At 40.7% G+C, this 16,600-nt stretch overlaps 1 protein-coding gene across 1 annotated transcript in view; it reads right to left on the bottom strand.

Moving 5' to 3' along the window:
• meltf (melanotransferrin) overlaps positions 1 to 16,600 on the bottom strand; it is a 61,328-nt gene that overhangs the window by 6,877 nt on the left and 37,851 nt on the right. Inside the window, exons 10-14 of the mRNA XM_078564111.1 lie at positions 14,380 to 14,476; positions 11,824 to 12,018; positions 10,329 to 10,485; positions 6,935 to 6,999; positions 4,085 to 4,272 (exon numbers count right to left, since the gene is read on the bottom strand). Of these exons, the coding sequence (XP_078420237.1) occupies positions 4,085 to 4,272; positions 6,935 to 6,999; positions 10,329 to 10,485; positions 11,824 to 12,018; positions 14,380 to 14,476 (702 nt within the window). The remainder of the gene's footprint in view (positions 1 to 4,084; positions 4,273 to 6,934; positions 7,000 to 10,328; positions 10,486 to 11,823; positions 12,019 to 14,379; positions 14,477 to 16,600) is intronic.

Here is a 16,600-nt window from a genome sequence, read left to right as displayed (position 1 = left end):
GCTTCCAAAGGGGAGACCCGCTTGAAAGATGCAAGATCAAAGATAGCCCTACAACACTATAACTCTGATCCTCTGACCTGTTTTTATTGAGCACATTTCCCAGCAGACTGTGTAGAATCAATCCGTCAATCTCAACAGATTCGATTTTTATCAGAGTTTTCATATTTACTAAAGTGACTACTGCCCTCTGTTCTTCACCCCAGTATTTACATTTTTTGCTTTCCATACACCTTAGATTATTTTTAAATCATTCTCAACAACAGCTTCCCTCTCCCCGATAATAATGTGGATGAGCTCCAATAATTTTTATTCTGTGTTCTTCAGCAAGGTACGTGTTACATTAGAGTCTCAAAATGATAACATCGCAAAGCATAAGATATAAATATTCTGAAGAACATCAGCTCTAATTGTATTTAGCAATGACAAATAAGCACCAGGCATAACAGAAATTCTGACAAGTAGTACAAATTCTGGGATATTCATGCTGCTAAAACTGGTTATTCAGCACAATGATGCAGATTGTATATGTCCCAATGTACTGAGCAAAAAGATTGTAGGTTGCAGGTTATCCTGGCAGCAGGAGTTTTTATTCTTTCATGGGATGTGGGCATAGCTGGCATTTGTTACCCATTCCTAATTGCTGAGGGCATTTAAGAGTCAACCACATTGCTGTGGGTCTGGAGTCACATGTAGGCCAGACCAGGTAAGGATGGCATAATTCCTTCCCTGAACGACATTACTGAACCAGATGGGTTTTTACAGCAATACATGATAGCTGGAATGATCACCATTACTCAGACTAGCTTTTCAATTCCGGATTTATTAATTGAATTTAAATTCCGCCAGCTGCCATGGTGAGATTTGAACCCATGTCCCCAGGGCATTAACCTGGGCCTGACCTCTGGATTACTAGTCCAGTGATCTTACCACTATATCACCATCTCCCCTTAATTAATTAAAATTAGTTATATAAGGCCAAAACATCTGGCATGCTTTTCTGGTGGTTATCACATCGGGAATTTTATTATGCCACTTCTTCAATCTCAAGATTCATATCTTGGGTCTGATCCTGCTCCAAGTGCAGTGTAAATCTCATTCACACCACAGCCCACTGCCAGTGAGTGGTCACAGATTTACAGAATATTGGTGTTTATCATGCATAGTCCAACTCACTGGAAGGCCACCAAGAACAAATTGGTGATTTTTATCTAGATTTACCTACCTTTGAAAAATGATTTAAATATGAAGCGTTGTTTAATTGGTGTTTCTGAGGTTGCTGCCCATGCTACCAAGCTTCTGATTTCCAAGACTGCCTGAAAACAGTTAAGAATGGCACAAATCCAGCAAACAGCCTCAACATGTGGCTGTAAACCTGCTAAACAGCACATCGCCAGTGGCTGAGACGGCACTCTGCTGTGGAAGGTTTTTGATCCCTCAGGACCATGCATAAAATGTGACCTAGGCAACAGGTGGGGAACCTGTTCCTGCGCTCACAATTTTGCTGTTTTATAGCCGTCTGTCACAAGATGTGCATGAAAAGTTTGGAATGACAATAGCCTTTACTGTGCTAAAAACTTTCAAAGCTTCACTCTGTGCCATGGATAGGCAATTCCCACAAGATGGAGTTTAATTTTGTTGAGTGACTGTTTTAATAAATTTATGTAAAATCCTCTTTGTGCTCTACTTTAGAACAGCCAGTATCCTTTTAAACTGAACAAAGTTAACTTATATGAATTTGTAACCTTAATATAATGCTATTGGAGGATGAGCAGACTGCTGTGAACAAGGGCTGATTGCTTCCCATTGAGAAGGAAGGAAAGTTAGAAGGCAAAATAATTCTCTTCTCTTCACCCTCCCCCCTCCTTCCATCCCCTGCCAAAACAAATGAGTCTCTTTCACATATGCCCTTGTGAGTGGCTTTGAGGCACTGTAATCAAGGAATAGGTTGTCTGCCTCACCACCAACCAGACCCCGCCCCCAACTCCACTCCAACCCACCTAGGATCTGTGGAGTACTTAATAGAATGAACAGAGGAGAAAGAAAAACATAGGGTTGGTGCGCGAAAATACTAAGAATATTTTTCAGGAATTTCTGTTATTCTCATTGGAAACTGCTAGCCTATTTGACAACAACTGATGCAACAACAGCTTGTATTCACATGGCACTTTTAATGTCAAGGGGCATCTCAAGGCCCTTCACAAATAGATGGAAAAAAAATTAACATTTGACTCAGGTAGGGCAAGATTAGGAGGAATGACCGAGTTTCAACAATGAAATGGGTCCAGGCAAGAAGTTTTAAAAGGTGGGACCAAGGCATTTGAAGGCTCTCCCACAAGGGACGGAGGGAATGCATAAAAGCTCAAGATTGAAGAATAAAGCATTCAGGAGAGGGAAAGTGCTGGAGGAGGCAGGGTGGAAACCAGTGAGGCATTTACAGATGAGCACAATAATTTACAATGTAATGTTTTAAGGAGCTGAGACCCAAGATAAGACTGTGATAATGAGCATAATGAGTAAGTGACTTGGGATGAAATTAAATATGTGTGGCAGAGTTGTGGCTAAATTTGGAGCTTGTGGAGGACATGCGACCAGCAAGAAAAGCATTGGAGTAATTGAAATAAAAACAGAAAAAGCTGGAAAACTCAGCAGGTCTGAGGAGAGAGAAACAGAGTTAACCTTCAAGTCCATATGACTCCTTCAGAGCTTGAATGCACAAGAGGCTGAAATTAGAGGAGTGCAAACATTTTGGAGGGTTGTGGGGCTGGGGGTGATTACAGAGAGAGGGTAGGGTGAGGGATGCTGCTTGACCGGGAGTCAATGTAGGTCAGCGAGCACATGGGTGATAGGGCAATGGGACTTGCTGTGAATTAAGACATGGTCAGCTAAGTTTTGGACGGCCTCAAGTTTTTACAGAGGGTAGAATGTAGAAGACCAGCCAGTGTGTTGGAATAGTCGAGTTTAGAGGTAATAAGGGCATGAATGAGGGCTTTGGCAGCGGGTAAGCTGAGACAGAGCAAAGTCAGACGATGTTCTGGAGGTGGAAATAGACCATCCTAATGATGGCACAAATATGACGTTGAAAGCTCATCTTGGGATCAATAAACCATTGCAGGAGATGCTTTCATACTTGGATAGGCAGAATTGGAACCTTGGAGGGGCAGCACTATGGAGCTGGATGATAGCAGAGTCACTGGAGGAGGATGATGTGGTCAACTGTCTCTCTTCCTAACAGCACTGTGCATGTGCCTACACGGCATGATCTGTAGTGGTTCAAGAAGGCGGTTCTTCATGGGCAATTAGGGATGGGAAATAAACACTGACCTAGCCAGCAACACCCACATCCCATGAAAGAATTTAAAACAATGCTGTAGAAAAATCAAAGCCGATAAGGAAGGATAATGTACCATGGTTGCAGTTGCATAGGAAATTGTTTGTGCTTTGGCTATTCAAGTGATGGATGAAGGCCAGAAACCAGACCACAGTTATTCAAATTGGGAGTTTCAGGAGGATCAGGCATGGAGCTGGACATGTTCAAGGATCAAGAGAGGAAAGGCAGGATGTGATAGGGTAGCGGTTGTAGGCGATGGATGTATAGATTATGGCATTTTGACAAAGAGATGATGACGGCAATTTTGAAAGGTAATAATTGTTAATGTCTGCTAACATGGGCCAGCATGGAGAATTAAGTGCTCAGCAATTAAGTAGGAAAGGGAACAAGGGATGAGGAGGAACAAGTGATTGGCTTAATGGATAAAAATGAGCTGGGAGAGGGTGAATCTCCAGTAAGAAAGATTCAGGACTGGTGTGGGTGGGGCAATATTGGGAACCAGGGGGAGAGCAAAGGTGAGAGTGCTGTACAGATTACATCAATCTTGGAGACAACAAAATACAAACTCCTCAAAATTGGTGTTTAAGAATAGAGAGAATTAGGATGATGGATTTAAAGAGATGATTAATCTACAGTTGTTGAGATAGTACCAAGACAAATTGTTCAAACTTCCGCATTTAGTGAAATGTTTACTTTCATAGTTGTTCGTTTATTACTTGGAAACGCAACTCAAGTACAGAGGTAGTGCCTACTTACCTGTCCTTTATCAAGCAAATCAAATACAGCAGTAATGGACGTGGAAGGATGGACCATTACTGCATGAGATGGAACCAGAGCCAAATTACACTCCTTCCACTGATTCACTTCTGCCCGTGCACCATTCAAGCACAGTAGTTGGTAATCACTGGATTTTAGATTCACAGCCCATGGTTCCTGATTATTCCCTAATGAAAAAAAATCACATTCATAAATCTATGAAGTTTTAACATCTGGTACAGCTCAACAAATACAATTTAAAACAATAAAAATGTTCTCCCATATTAGAGTGCATAGGTAAAAGGAATGCATGGACTTTCAGATGTTTAATTAGTTATAAAAATTAAAGTCACTTGGTAGTGGAAGAAATGTTGCTGCCTGAGTTAGGGAGTTGTTAAGGAAGTGAAAGCAAAGAATGAGACCAAATATTTTTGGCTTGGCAGGATGTGGGTATTGGTATGCCCCAGGGAAATGGCAAAGTGCGAGGAAAAATGTAAAACATTGGAGGTTGGTGGAGTGGGAAGTTAGGTGGCAGATTAATTTCAATGCAGAGAAATGTGAAGTAGCAGATTTTAAGAAAAAGAGCTGTGAGAAGTCAAAAAATGATGGGAATGGTAGAAATACATTATTTATGTGAGAGTTTTAGAACATATATTACCCTGGCAGAAACAGGATCCATAATAGCTTTTGAAAGATAAATATTTGAAAAAGTAAGATTTAAAAATGGATTGGAGAAAGAGTCAGGGAGTGCGACATTCATTAAGCAGAGAGCCAGCATTGGCTATTGGGCCAAATGCTGTAAAAAATCTAATTCTAAGAAAATATGTGACAGTAGTTTGTGTAGATGGGGAAAGAGTTATCATACCACAAGCAGCACAGAAAGAAAATTGAAAATGATATAGCAAATTGCTAACAGTCTGATACCTGATATTAGACATGAGTTACAAGACGAGACTACAGAAGCAGAGCTCGTTTACAGTAGAGGAAACTGAGAGATAATCTTATTGAGGTAATGAATTTGTGTTAAAAGTAACGGTGACATTTTCAGTGCTTGCCATTATTATGGAATAAATTGGAAAGCAACTCTGGAGAGCAGTTCGATGTAAAAATCTGGAAGTGGCTGTCCAATTTTCCCTGCTCCTCCACAAATTTTGCTGCACCAGTACCTCGGCGAGGTACCCATATAACAGCAAGAAGTTGCTGTACCTCCCCAATAGTTACCCATTAAACATGTCGGAAAAAGTTAAGGCTAGTTGATTCAAGGTGTAAGTGAATTTTTAAGTGTGTTTAAGTCTTAATTGCTGCCAAACAACTGCTCTGGCATTGATTATTTAATTTTACAAGTGTGGAGACTCATTCCTTCAGATTTTAACTTTTAAAAAAAATTTAATTTTTTTGCCTCCTATCTCTCTCTTAATCCCATCTTTTTTTCTCTCTCTCTCACTTTCTGCCCATAGTATTTCAATGAAATTTGTTAATTTAAACTTCCTGATTTAGACTCTGTGCTTGGGAAAGGATTCTTCAGTCCGAATGGTTGAAGCGTCATGGTGTTGCTTGTCCTGCACACATCCCTTATAGAGGGAGCCACACTTTAAATGATCTCTATTAACCGTAAGTTAGTAGAGCCCATGAAACTAAATGAGACTAAATATTTTTGGCTTGGCAGGATGTGGGTATTGGTCTACCCCGGGAAAATGGCAAACTGCGAGGAAGAATGTAAAACACTGGAGGCTGGTAGAGTGGGCAGTTCAGTGGCAGATTAATTCGAATGCAGAGAAATTTCAAAAGCCCATGAAAAGTCTGTGGGAAACTGTCAGTGTGATGAAACATCAAACAATGTTGTTTTGCAGCTGACCACAAAATTCAGACTATTAAGCATTGCTAAGAGTATTGCCAAGGTGAGTCCTGAGAAACTGTTTATCATAATCCTCGATAATAACAATGAAGGGACATAGGATGAAGCTCAGAGGAGGAAACTGATAACATCAGTAATTTTAAGATGAAGTTGACAGGCATCTGTGATGAGATTAATTGAAGGGTTATAGGTGGTAAACCTGTGTATTCTGCTTGTGAACTTTAGAGCTTGCTAGACAGATCAATAAGGGTATTTCCTAATCTACACATTCCAATGTTACTTTGACCAGGATAGAGAAAGGAGTGTCAAACACATGGAATAGGAGCAGAAACAGGCCATTTGGCCCCTCAAGCCTGCTTCGCCATTCGATAAGATCATGGCTGATTTGTTTGTGTTTTGAATTCTACATTCCCATCTACCCCTGATAACCTTTGATTCCCTTGACTAACAACAATCTATCTATCTCTGCCTTAAATATATTCAGTGAACCCTGCCTCCAGTGCCTTTTGAGGCAGAGAGTTCTAAAGTCGCACGACCCTCTGAGAGAAAAAAATTCTCCTCATCTCTGTCCTAAAAGGGCGACCCCTAATTCTAAAGCAGTTGCCCTCTAGTTCTGGACTCACCCACAAGAGGAAACATCCTTTCCATGTCCACCTTGTCAAGGCCATTCAAGATCTTATATACTTCAATTAAGTCACCCCCTCACTCTTTTAAACTCCAGTGGAAACAAGTCCAGTCTGTCTAACCTTTTGTCATAAGACAGTGAGAGGAAAAGCGAGGAGAGAAAAAAAAATTGAAAGAAAGATGGGCAGGAAAATCATGGTGGAAAGAATAGAATGGAAGATGATAAGACATGAAGAAAAGGAGAAATATGTAGGGCAACTGTGGGACAAAAGTGGGCAGGATTGTAATTGAAAGAAAATTAGGGATTGAAATAGAGGATTCGGGATATCATTGAAGTTGGAGAAACAACCAGAAGAGTCAACTAAACTTACCATTAGTGTTAGCGACAACAGTTGTGTGTTTAACAAATGCTACATCTCCTACTTCTTCAAGACACCTATTGATTTTAAGGAAAGTAAGTTACTTTCATGTCACTCCTACTATAAACAAAAGTTAAGCCAGTACAGTAGTTCTATATGCTGATGTGATAACGTGCTGGATTACACAATTTCTAAACATCAATTCTCCCTTGTAATCCTATATGCAATGAGTTCCCAATTCTTGAGTTCGGTGCTTAAAAATGTAGTTGTTTTATTCTCCTTCTCATTTTGTGCCTTTACCAACTCCACCAATTACATATTTATTAGTGGTGTAAAGTTATTATTTGGGTGGCACACTGTACAATTAGATTTTGTGGTCAGTGATAAAGCAATGCCACTCGCTGCTAACCTTGAAGAAAGCTGCCCACAAAGATCCAGCAATTTTTTGGCGTTGACATCCTGTTTCCTGATGGCGGTTTAAATTTTGAGTCAAGTCACAGGGATGTCCAGAGGTGTAACAGCACTGACATCAGAAAGCAGGATAAGCAGCCAATCACACTGAAGTAGTCTCACAGACAGCAAACCAAGAAGTTAAAAGCATTGAATCTCTTCACTACTAATTTAAAATCTCAGTAAAATCATTGGATTAAGATGAAAACTAAAATAGTATAAACATACTTCAAATAAATATTTTAAAATATGGAATTTATCATAATGGAGAAATTTGACATTCCATTAATTCAAAATTAGTTTTTCAGGTCCTGTGAGGGTGGTTAGCAGTAATTCTGAATTTAGTATCTTGTTATAAATCAGTTTATTTTATAATTCTCCTGTGAAGTGCTTTGGGATGTTTATTACTTTAAATGTGCTATATAAATATAAGTTGTTCCTGATGTTATACCTCATTCAGCAAGGTGTAACTTTTTCAAGGGTTTTTACAGTGAGGCTATGTGTAAAAGTGAAAGGTTTTGTCAATTCACTGCTTGGGGATTGTAGCCTGGCAAACCTCAACAGAGCACTCACTGGAGAAGCATAGGATCACTGAGAGCAATTTCTGATGTTCTAGGGGTACAAGTGGACAAATCATTAAAAGTATTATCGCAGGTCAGCAAAGCACTGGCATTTATTCATAGGGATACAGAATTCAAAAGTAGTGAAGTTATGTTAAACTTGTTTGGGGCCCTGATAAGGCTACACTTAGAGTATAAAGTACAGTTCTTCTCTCCATGTTATAAAGAGGGCATAGAAACATTAGCAAAAGTGCAAAAGAAAATTACAAGAATAGCACCAGAGATATTATAGCAATCGGGAAAGATTGCACAGGTTAGGGCTTCTTCCTTTAGAAAGGAGAAGACTTAGAAGAGACCCGATAGAGGTCTATAAAATTATGAATTTCTTGGATGGGGTAGATGTGGCAAAATGTTTCCACTTGTGACAGAATCCAAAAGTAGGAGCAGTAAGTACAAGATAGTTTCTAATAAATCCGATCTTAAAATGAGGAGAAATTTCTTTGTTCAGAGAGTGGTTAGAATAAGGAGCTCGCTACGACTAACAGTGGTTGATTTAAGCAATTTACATGTTAGGAAACGGGATGAGTACACAAGAGGAAAGGGATATGCTGCAAGGCTGAGATGAGGTAGCTGGAATAGGAAGAGGCACATGTGGATTATAAACACCAGCAGAGACTAATTGGGCTGCATAGCTTGTTCCTGCGCTGTATATTGTATGTCTGGATTTCAGCATTATTCTGTGCTTGTGCAAACACCCAAAGTTGCTGTAAGTTTCAGTGGAATAATGAAGGTGAATGCTGATAGTTTCACCGTCATTACCACCCAAAGCCCAGACCAAGATGTCATTTACTAGAATCTATGCTTTAGCTGTAAATTAATGCAGTAATTACTGCATAATTCTGTAAGTACCTTAACATCACCCCTTCCAATTATTTTCCTATAAATTATAACAACGTTTCTGCTTCCCCCAGCCCAGTCAATCATTAAGCCATGTTTTACAGCATGCATACCTTTAGTTAAACTCTGTGACTGCTAAGATTTTATTGCTTAAACAAATAGTATTTTATAGCCACGGATGCTGACTGAGTTTTGTCTTATCATGCAAAGTAGTTGTCTTGTACAGCCATAATTTTTTTTTTGCTACCACCCTTAGTACTGACTTGTGATCAAATTTGCCTTTACTAGCTGCAGATAAATTTCCACCTCACTTTTTTGCACATCAGTACTGCCAACATTAAGCTGTCTCAATTCACTATCTGGATAAAATCACTAAACATCATCCAGTGAGATAAGCAAAATATTTAACTAAATTTCACAAGAAAAAACAAATATCATTTGCAGGAGCATGCTCTTCGATTTCTGTAATTCCTCCTGAGGGATAGAGGTCACAGAAGAAATACTTTACAAAAAAAAATTTCCCACATTCCCCCTCTTCCAATATACACTGCTTAGATGCCATGGTTGATGAAGCAGAATGTGAATGACATAATTATTAAATGGATACTTTATATTTAATTCCGTTCATTCTCCCCACCAAAAATGGGAAAAATAAATTGCTTTAAATCAATGATGCTAGATTGCTAATTTTGTCCCCTCAGAAGTCTTTTTTGAACAAATCTCTTGCAACAAACTTTGCCCTGGTCTAAAGCTTCACTGAAGTCAGGTGTAGAAATCTCAGTGAGATAAAAATGATAATAGCAAGGTTATTGGTCCTGTGTTTGTAATAACAAGGTTCAAATGTAGCAATGCTTTCAACAAAAGTTAACTATGAAGGTGCTAGGAAATTTTAATCCTTTAGATTGCTTTCAGACGCTGAAAAACTATTCTGTGCCCTTAGTTTGTAATTCTCACCCTTATTTTTGTAATGATATTCCCCATATCTTTGGTTAAAAAGGCAGGTTGAAGATCGCCTTGAAGGGCCTTGCCAGAGACACACCACACTCTTGTGTGTTGCATGAGAGATTACACAGGTTACCATAACATTACTTTCTAATTTTCCGCTATCAGTTAGATAAAAGATCTGGGAATTTCCAGGTGCCCCCTGGGTGTAAAACTGTAGTTGCAGTTGTTGGTGTAGGAATGGCCCGATTTTCATTTTCATTGATTTCAATGGAACAAACATCAGGTGGTTTCAAAAGCAGGTGGCTGATCCAGAAAACTAGTTTTTCACCTGGGCGTCAAGTTGAAAATCCACTCCCTCAATTCTGAGAAGCTGTACGTGGAATAGATACATATCCTACCAACCTGCAACTCTCAGAATTGATATGGCAATAGGCCCTATCAGGTGACTTTTGTTCCTTCGGTTTGCAGTGTCACCATAAACAACTGATTTTGATAAATCTTGTAGAGGACTCAGACCCAGGTATTATTCAATATACTTTATTCTATCAGATTACCTGAACGCTCCTGTATAGCCACTGTATCGTTCCTCTGCACTGAAGGTGCACTTTGACTTCCCTTGTGCATCTCCGATGCACAATTCACAAAGGCTTGATGGGTAACCCGGCTGATTGGCACCTGGCACACAGCTCGCAGAAAAAAACTCACTGACTCCTGTACAGGGGAGACAATGAAATTGTCAACTGTCTCCACATTTGTTACAGTAACTCATGTTATTGTGCATATTAACTTAAAGATCTCTTCTCCAACTGCATGGGCTAGAATGCATATTGGGACGATTGTTGTTTCGCTTGTTTCTATAGTGCTTGCATGCAAATTAGTGGGGGGGGGGGTCAAGAGAAGTGATGGTGAGACAGAATTGGGTGTCATCAGCATACATGTGGAAACTGATGCCATGTTTTTGGATGATGTCACTGAAGGGCCAAGGATTGCTCTTCGGGGACACAAGTGGTAATGATGTGGAAATGGACAGAGGCCATTTCAGGTGAGCCTTTGGCTAGAGTTAGATACACACAAATGGAACCAGAAAAGAGCAGTCCTACTCAGAAAGATGATGGTGGAGAGGTGTTGGAGGGGGAAGGTTTGGTCAACTGTGTCAAAGGTTGCAGACAGGTTGAGAAGGATGAGGGATAGTCATAGTCACATAGAATATGATTTGTGACTCTGGTAAGACTGTGTTGAGGCAGAAACCCTGCTACAGGGATGCAAACATGGAGTTCCCGGAATGATGGGCAGAGTTGGGAGGCAACAACACATTATTTGACTTTGGAGAGAAAAGGCAGTTTGGAAATGGGGCAGTAATTTGCAAGGACAAAGAGTTCAAGCTTCTAGTGCTTGAAAATCTATTCTTACAGTACAATGACCAGTATCAGATTCACCATTTCCGGTGCAGCCTTACCAATGCCTTGTTCACCTGGAACTTATGCTCTATGCTTGAAAGGGAAAAATTTGCAGGGCTTGAGGAATGGGCAGGTGAACAGGACTAGTTAGATAGCCCTTTCAAAGAGCCAACACTGACACAATGGGCCAAATGGTCTCCTGTGGTTGTATCATTTTATGATTCTATGATCCCCACTGACTATGCTGGTTAGCTTTCAATACTGTTGCTACATTATTGGATTATTACACTATTGGTTTCAGTAAGGTATCCGCTAATAGCCCCAGATTGTGTGTTATGTAATGTAACCACAGCCATATTGTTTATATTCCTACTGTTTACTTCCATCAATCTCATCATCTTGCATTAATATACTTTAAATGACACTTGCTACTGATCAGGCTCCTTCCAACCTATCCAGATCCTTTTACACTAGATTTGCTTGTTCCTCCTTATTTTAGCACCCTGCCCCAAAATCTAGAGTCATCTATGAAATTAGACAGCTCTGCTTCTGTCCCCAACTCCAAATTATTTCTATATCCTGTAAGCAGCACTATTCCCTGTGTTATCTTTGTTGAGTGGCTGAAAAGCAATTACCTTTATTGCTTCCTCACCTTTACCAATATTACATTTGTTGAACTTGATGTCCCCTTTCTCAATTAGGGTACCAATGGGGATGTTCCAGCCAGCTGTCCTGGCCAACCCAGTGTGACAGGACTTCTTTCCTTTCAGCTGATCGATGGTAAAGGCATTATGACTCGACTTTTTTACTACTGCCACAGCATAATATGATGCTGCATCATTATCATCTAGCACAGAAAATAAAAATAAAAATATTAATATTGGACAGGATGGAATTGGGAATGAAATTCAACTTTGCAGCAGGAACAAAACAAATGGTAGCACATAAGGCAACTGGCACTTCAACCCTGGCAGGAAAGTTAATGGAGAGGGAAATCAACAGGATGCACAAAAGGCAGTCAATCCGCTACCTCCTGTTTTGCCTAGTCTTTAAAGTTTAATTTAACCCTCATTGTAACTGGTAAGATATGGAAGTGAGTTTGTTGAATGAGACACATGTTCTGGTCAGGGACAGATATTGTCCCCACCAGGACCTTTTGAAGGTCCACTAACTGGCGGACCTTCAAAACCAAATCCACTATCACCTGACACTCTATTTACCTTTATTCAATACTTTTTTCTTTGTAAAAGGTCAATAAGTAAAACATGGTAAGAGAACCAACATTTCACTATTAGTTGCCTGGTCCAGCATCACTAACCTCCCATCCCATGGCCCAATTGTCAATCCTACTGTGAATTGCCATGTACATCAAATCATGGCATCCTTCAAAAGCCCATATTTGTCAGGGAACCCTCAAATAACTGTTTCTTAAAATCAGAACTTCCAGTTAAAAGTTAAGAAAGGAGATGGGGTGAGCACTAAAGGCAGCATTTACACTCAAATTAATGAGCTTGGGTAATTAACACCTATATTAAAAATTACTTGGAAAAAAATTAAAATCGCAAAGTAACTAAAGGAAATGCTACTCCTGGCCAGGATCTGGAAATGCACTGAGAGTTAAATGCCTAGTTTACAGTCAGATTTTGCTTTTCCAAACTAGTGTTATGTGACATACCTTTAACATTGTACATTTCTAGCATAGCGTCACTTAAATACAACAGGCATTGCAGTTAAATGTGGACACTTTTAGAATGGGAATAGTTCCACAGGAGAGCCTCAGTTTTGGGTTTTCCATTTATTTTGAAATGGATGGTTGCAATCCATGCAGAAATGTTAATATATACTTCAGACATTTGATAAAATGACAGTTTTTGGCAAACATGTCTGTCCACCTGATATCCAAACTGGAATTTTTGGCCTGCATGGAAATACCTATTTTTCTGAATAAAATATAAATTTTTAAACTACGCTCAGCTAACTACCATGCCTGATTGAGAAAGAGGCACAGTTGCATCCTAGAAGGTAACAATAGAACTGCCAAGCACAATGCTAAGTACTTACGTGGATGTCCAAGTGGTTGTCTTCATAGTGGAAATTCCATCTTCCCTTCTACTACACCTTTCTTTCCCAAGTGACACCAATTCCATTTCCCAAGCTAGAAGAACTAGCCCTCACCTGATGCCCCGCCAGCGACCCCATCTCCTAGTCTCAAAGGCAGTTTGTTGTTGAATCAATACTCTGTGAAGACTTCCACACTCACTAATGTCATGCTGTAACCTTGAACTGGGCCATCTTAATACTGGCTAAAATATTAAACCAAGCAGCTCACAATTTATGGCTTTTTACCAATATGTCAGCAATATGTCCTAGTGTTTGAACAAATTGCTCTAAGTAAGAGTACAATCGATTTGGTAATTGGGTTTTATCTGCACATCAATTTAGCCAGTCAATAATTGCTCTTCCCTTGAGATAAAAGCTGGCCTGTGGACTGCTAGCCATTTTTAAAATCAGTATCTTTATGTGGAATGCACTCACTAAACCTTGAAGTGAATCCCTCCATAGAGGACAAAGTGATAATTTCATGAGAACAAGGAACTAAACGTGGGCTATTATTGGCCTAAGTTAATATGAATAATCTTTTTACTTTGCTTCTTTAAGTATATTTTTACTTAATACTTTTATGGAGGCGTAAACTTCCCAGTTTAATATTTCATCCGAAATACTGCCTTTTGAATTATCCTGTGCTGCTGAACCAATCTATTTAGTCCCACTGGATAGATTTCCAGTTGAACTAAACTGTTTTCTATGCGTTACTGCTTACGCAAAGAAAATACCGTTTTTTGACCAGTGAGATACATTGAAATTCTAATCACTCTTGTATAAAATGTTTTCTCAGTTTGTTGTCTGAATTGAATTATTGAAGGAATGACTGAAGAGAAATCTATTAATTCTCTCCATTAATCTAGATCTAGCAAAGGGGGTCTCATTATGTGTTTGTCAAAACTAGGCTATCTTAAATGTATCTGATAGAGGTAGAGTGCTTTAGCTTTACAGGGGACTCAATGCCGCCTTCTGGCTATTATTGCTTCAAGGTTGCAAAGCAGTCCAGAAGTATAAGAGCAAGTCTGAATATTCTGACCCACACATACTTTAAGTGCAGCTCCTCACTGGAAGCACGAGTTCAGAATTACTCTATTTTATTTCTTACTGGTATAACTTTCAGCTGCAGCAGGCACCAGTCCATACAGCTTTCCAGCTGTGTATATTTGCCCGGCATCCAATGTAACTGCATCAATGTCTTTACTCTGTAAAGAAGCAAATAAACTAATCAGCACTGTGATTAATTAAAGCTTTATCAAGAAGGTTAACATAAGTTATATAATTAAATGGAATTTAAGGAGAAAATATAAGGGACGGTAGTTCCAAACTGAAGACCGGCCCACATAGTTGGGAGTACCAGGAAGGAGAAAGATGCAGGTGTGTTCTGCTATATATCATAAAAAAACCTTTTGTGTGAGTTGTTCCATTACGAGCAGCCTTATCCAGGTCTGGATTTGGGTAACCTGTCACTCAATTCTTTCGAGTTATCAACAGTCACAGATTGCAACTCTTTCGAGTACAATCATAGTTCTTGGTTTCCGGGAGTGGGACATGAACCCACAACCCTCTGATTCAAAGGCGAGGGTGCTATGAACTGAGCCACAGCTGACACTTCCCTGTCACTCAATTGATGGATTCATCAGTGAATGAAGCTCATAACGTACAGCTGTGTTCTTGGTCTAAGGTACTGTTCACTTGCCCGACAGTTAGTTCTTTTTTTACACTTATGAAGTTCCTCATTGGCATCAAGGACTAAGGATCTAAGCTTCACTGATGAATTTCACTTAGCAATTGACCTATTGCTTTTGAATCGAGCAGCTCTTTAAAGTACTAATATGCTGGGACCCACCATAAGACCTGCAGCCTACATTTGAAATTGCACTGGCAAAATTTTGATCTGTTCTCCCTTTTTCCACTTGCCTACTACAGGCACTGACTTAATATGAAGTGTGTTTTGAGAGTGTTTACATCCACGCAGTGGGCGGAATTTTCCCAGAATTGCACTAAGTGCGGTAGCAGGCGGGTAAAATGGAGTCCTACCCACCCATGAAAATGGCGGGTTTTCATGCCGTATCTTGCCACCTCATTATATATTCACTCCTCCGAAACAAGCAGTTTCCATGGCAGGCAGGCTCTCATTCACCCGCTCACCATCACCCCGCTGTTGCATCACGCCGTTCGCCATCTTTAAAAGGCAACCGCCGGCAAAACACTCATCTCCACCAGCTCACCACCGCTGCCTGGGAGACATGGCCAGCAAAGGCAAAAAGACTGCAGCCCCTCACTTCAACGACGGGTCCTTCGAGCGACTGCTGGATGCCGTGGAAGCCCGCCAGGATATGCTCTATCCCCACTCTGGCCGCAAGATGGGTAACAATGTCACCAACCTGGCTTGTGAGCTGGTGGCAGCAGTGATCAGCGTGAACGTCCTGCAGAGGAGGACAGCCACCCAGTGCTGCAAAAAGATGAATGATGATCTCCGTTACGCCAGGGTAAGTCCCTCCCAACTCTCACACTCACAAACACATCACACATCACAGGGCCCTCACTCACTGCCAGTGCAAGGGACATCACCATTCACTCTTTCATACACATCATCCCTGTCCTCTTCTCATTCATGGGACCACTCATCACCCACACAGGCCAGGCATACTTATCATCTGGCCCGGCAGGCAACCTGATACACCCTCCCCATCTCTATCCATGCAGGACAAACTGGCTCACGACAGGAGGGAAAGGTTGCAGACAGGTGGAGGGATGCCGGAAATCAAAGTTCTGCCAGAATTCGAAAACAGAGTCATCTAGCTGGCCGGCAATGACCGGGACCATTCCTGAACTGAGGGTGAGGTCAGCGCTGCTCTACGAAGTAAGGGTCCAGCAGTGCAACATCCATCAGACAACCATGCCATGAGTGATATGTCCTTTTTCACAGGCATGCCATGCACTAATTATCTCCCCTTGCTTTTGCAGGCATACCTGCCAAACAGCCAACAGAGTCCATGACCCAGGGCCTCCAACCAAGCTCTGAAGAAATCTCTGAAGAGGAATCTGAAGGCACCTTCCCTGAAAACCCGTCACAACGCTAACCCACACCCTCCACCAGCGCAGAGAGACACACCTTGGTGGGACCTAGCTTTAGAGCAGCCTCGGGATCACAATCTGGTGAGCACATTGCACTTTCTGATCCACAACAGGCAGAGGCAGGAACTTCCCAGGTCCCCGACACTCAGAGGACTGCTGAAGGGCAGAACATTGCTGAGTCCGAGTCAGATGACAAGCCTTTGGACTCGGTCATGTCACAGTTAGAGCTGCAAAGACAAGCTAGGGAA

Source organism: Cetorhinus maximus, chromosome 19, assembly GCF_964194155.1.
Source record: "Cetorhinus maximus chromosome 19, sCetMax3.hap1.1, whole genome shotgun sequence".
Taxonomy (NCBI): Eukaryota; Metazoa; Chordata; class Chondrichthyes; order Lamniformes; family Cetorhinidae; genus Cetorhinus; species Cetorhinus maximus.
The sequence above is the reverse complement of the archived record's forward strand: the minus strand, read 5'-3'. Positions and strand labels throughout refer to the sequence as shown.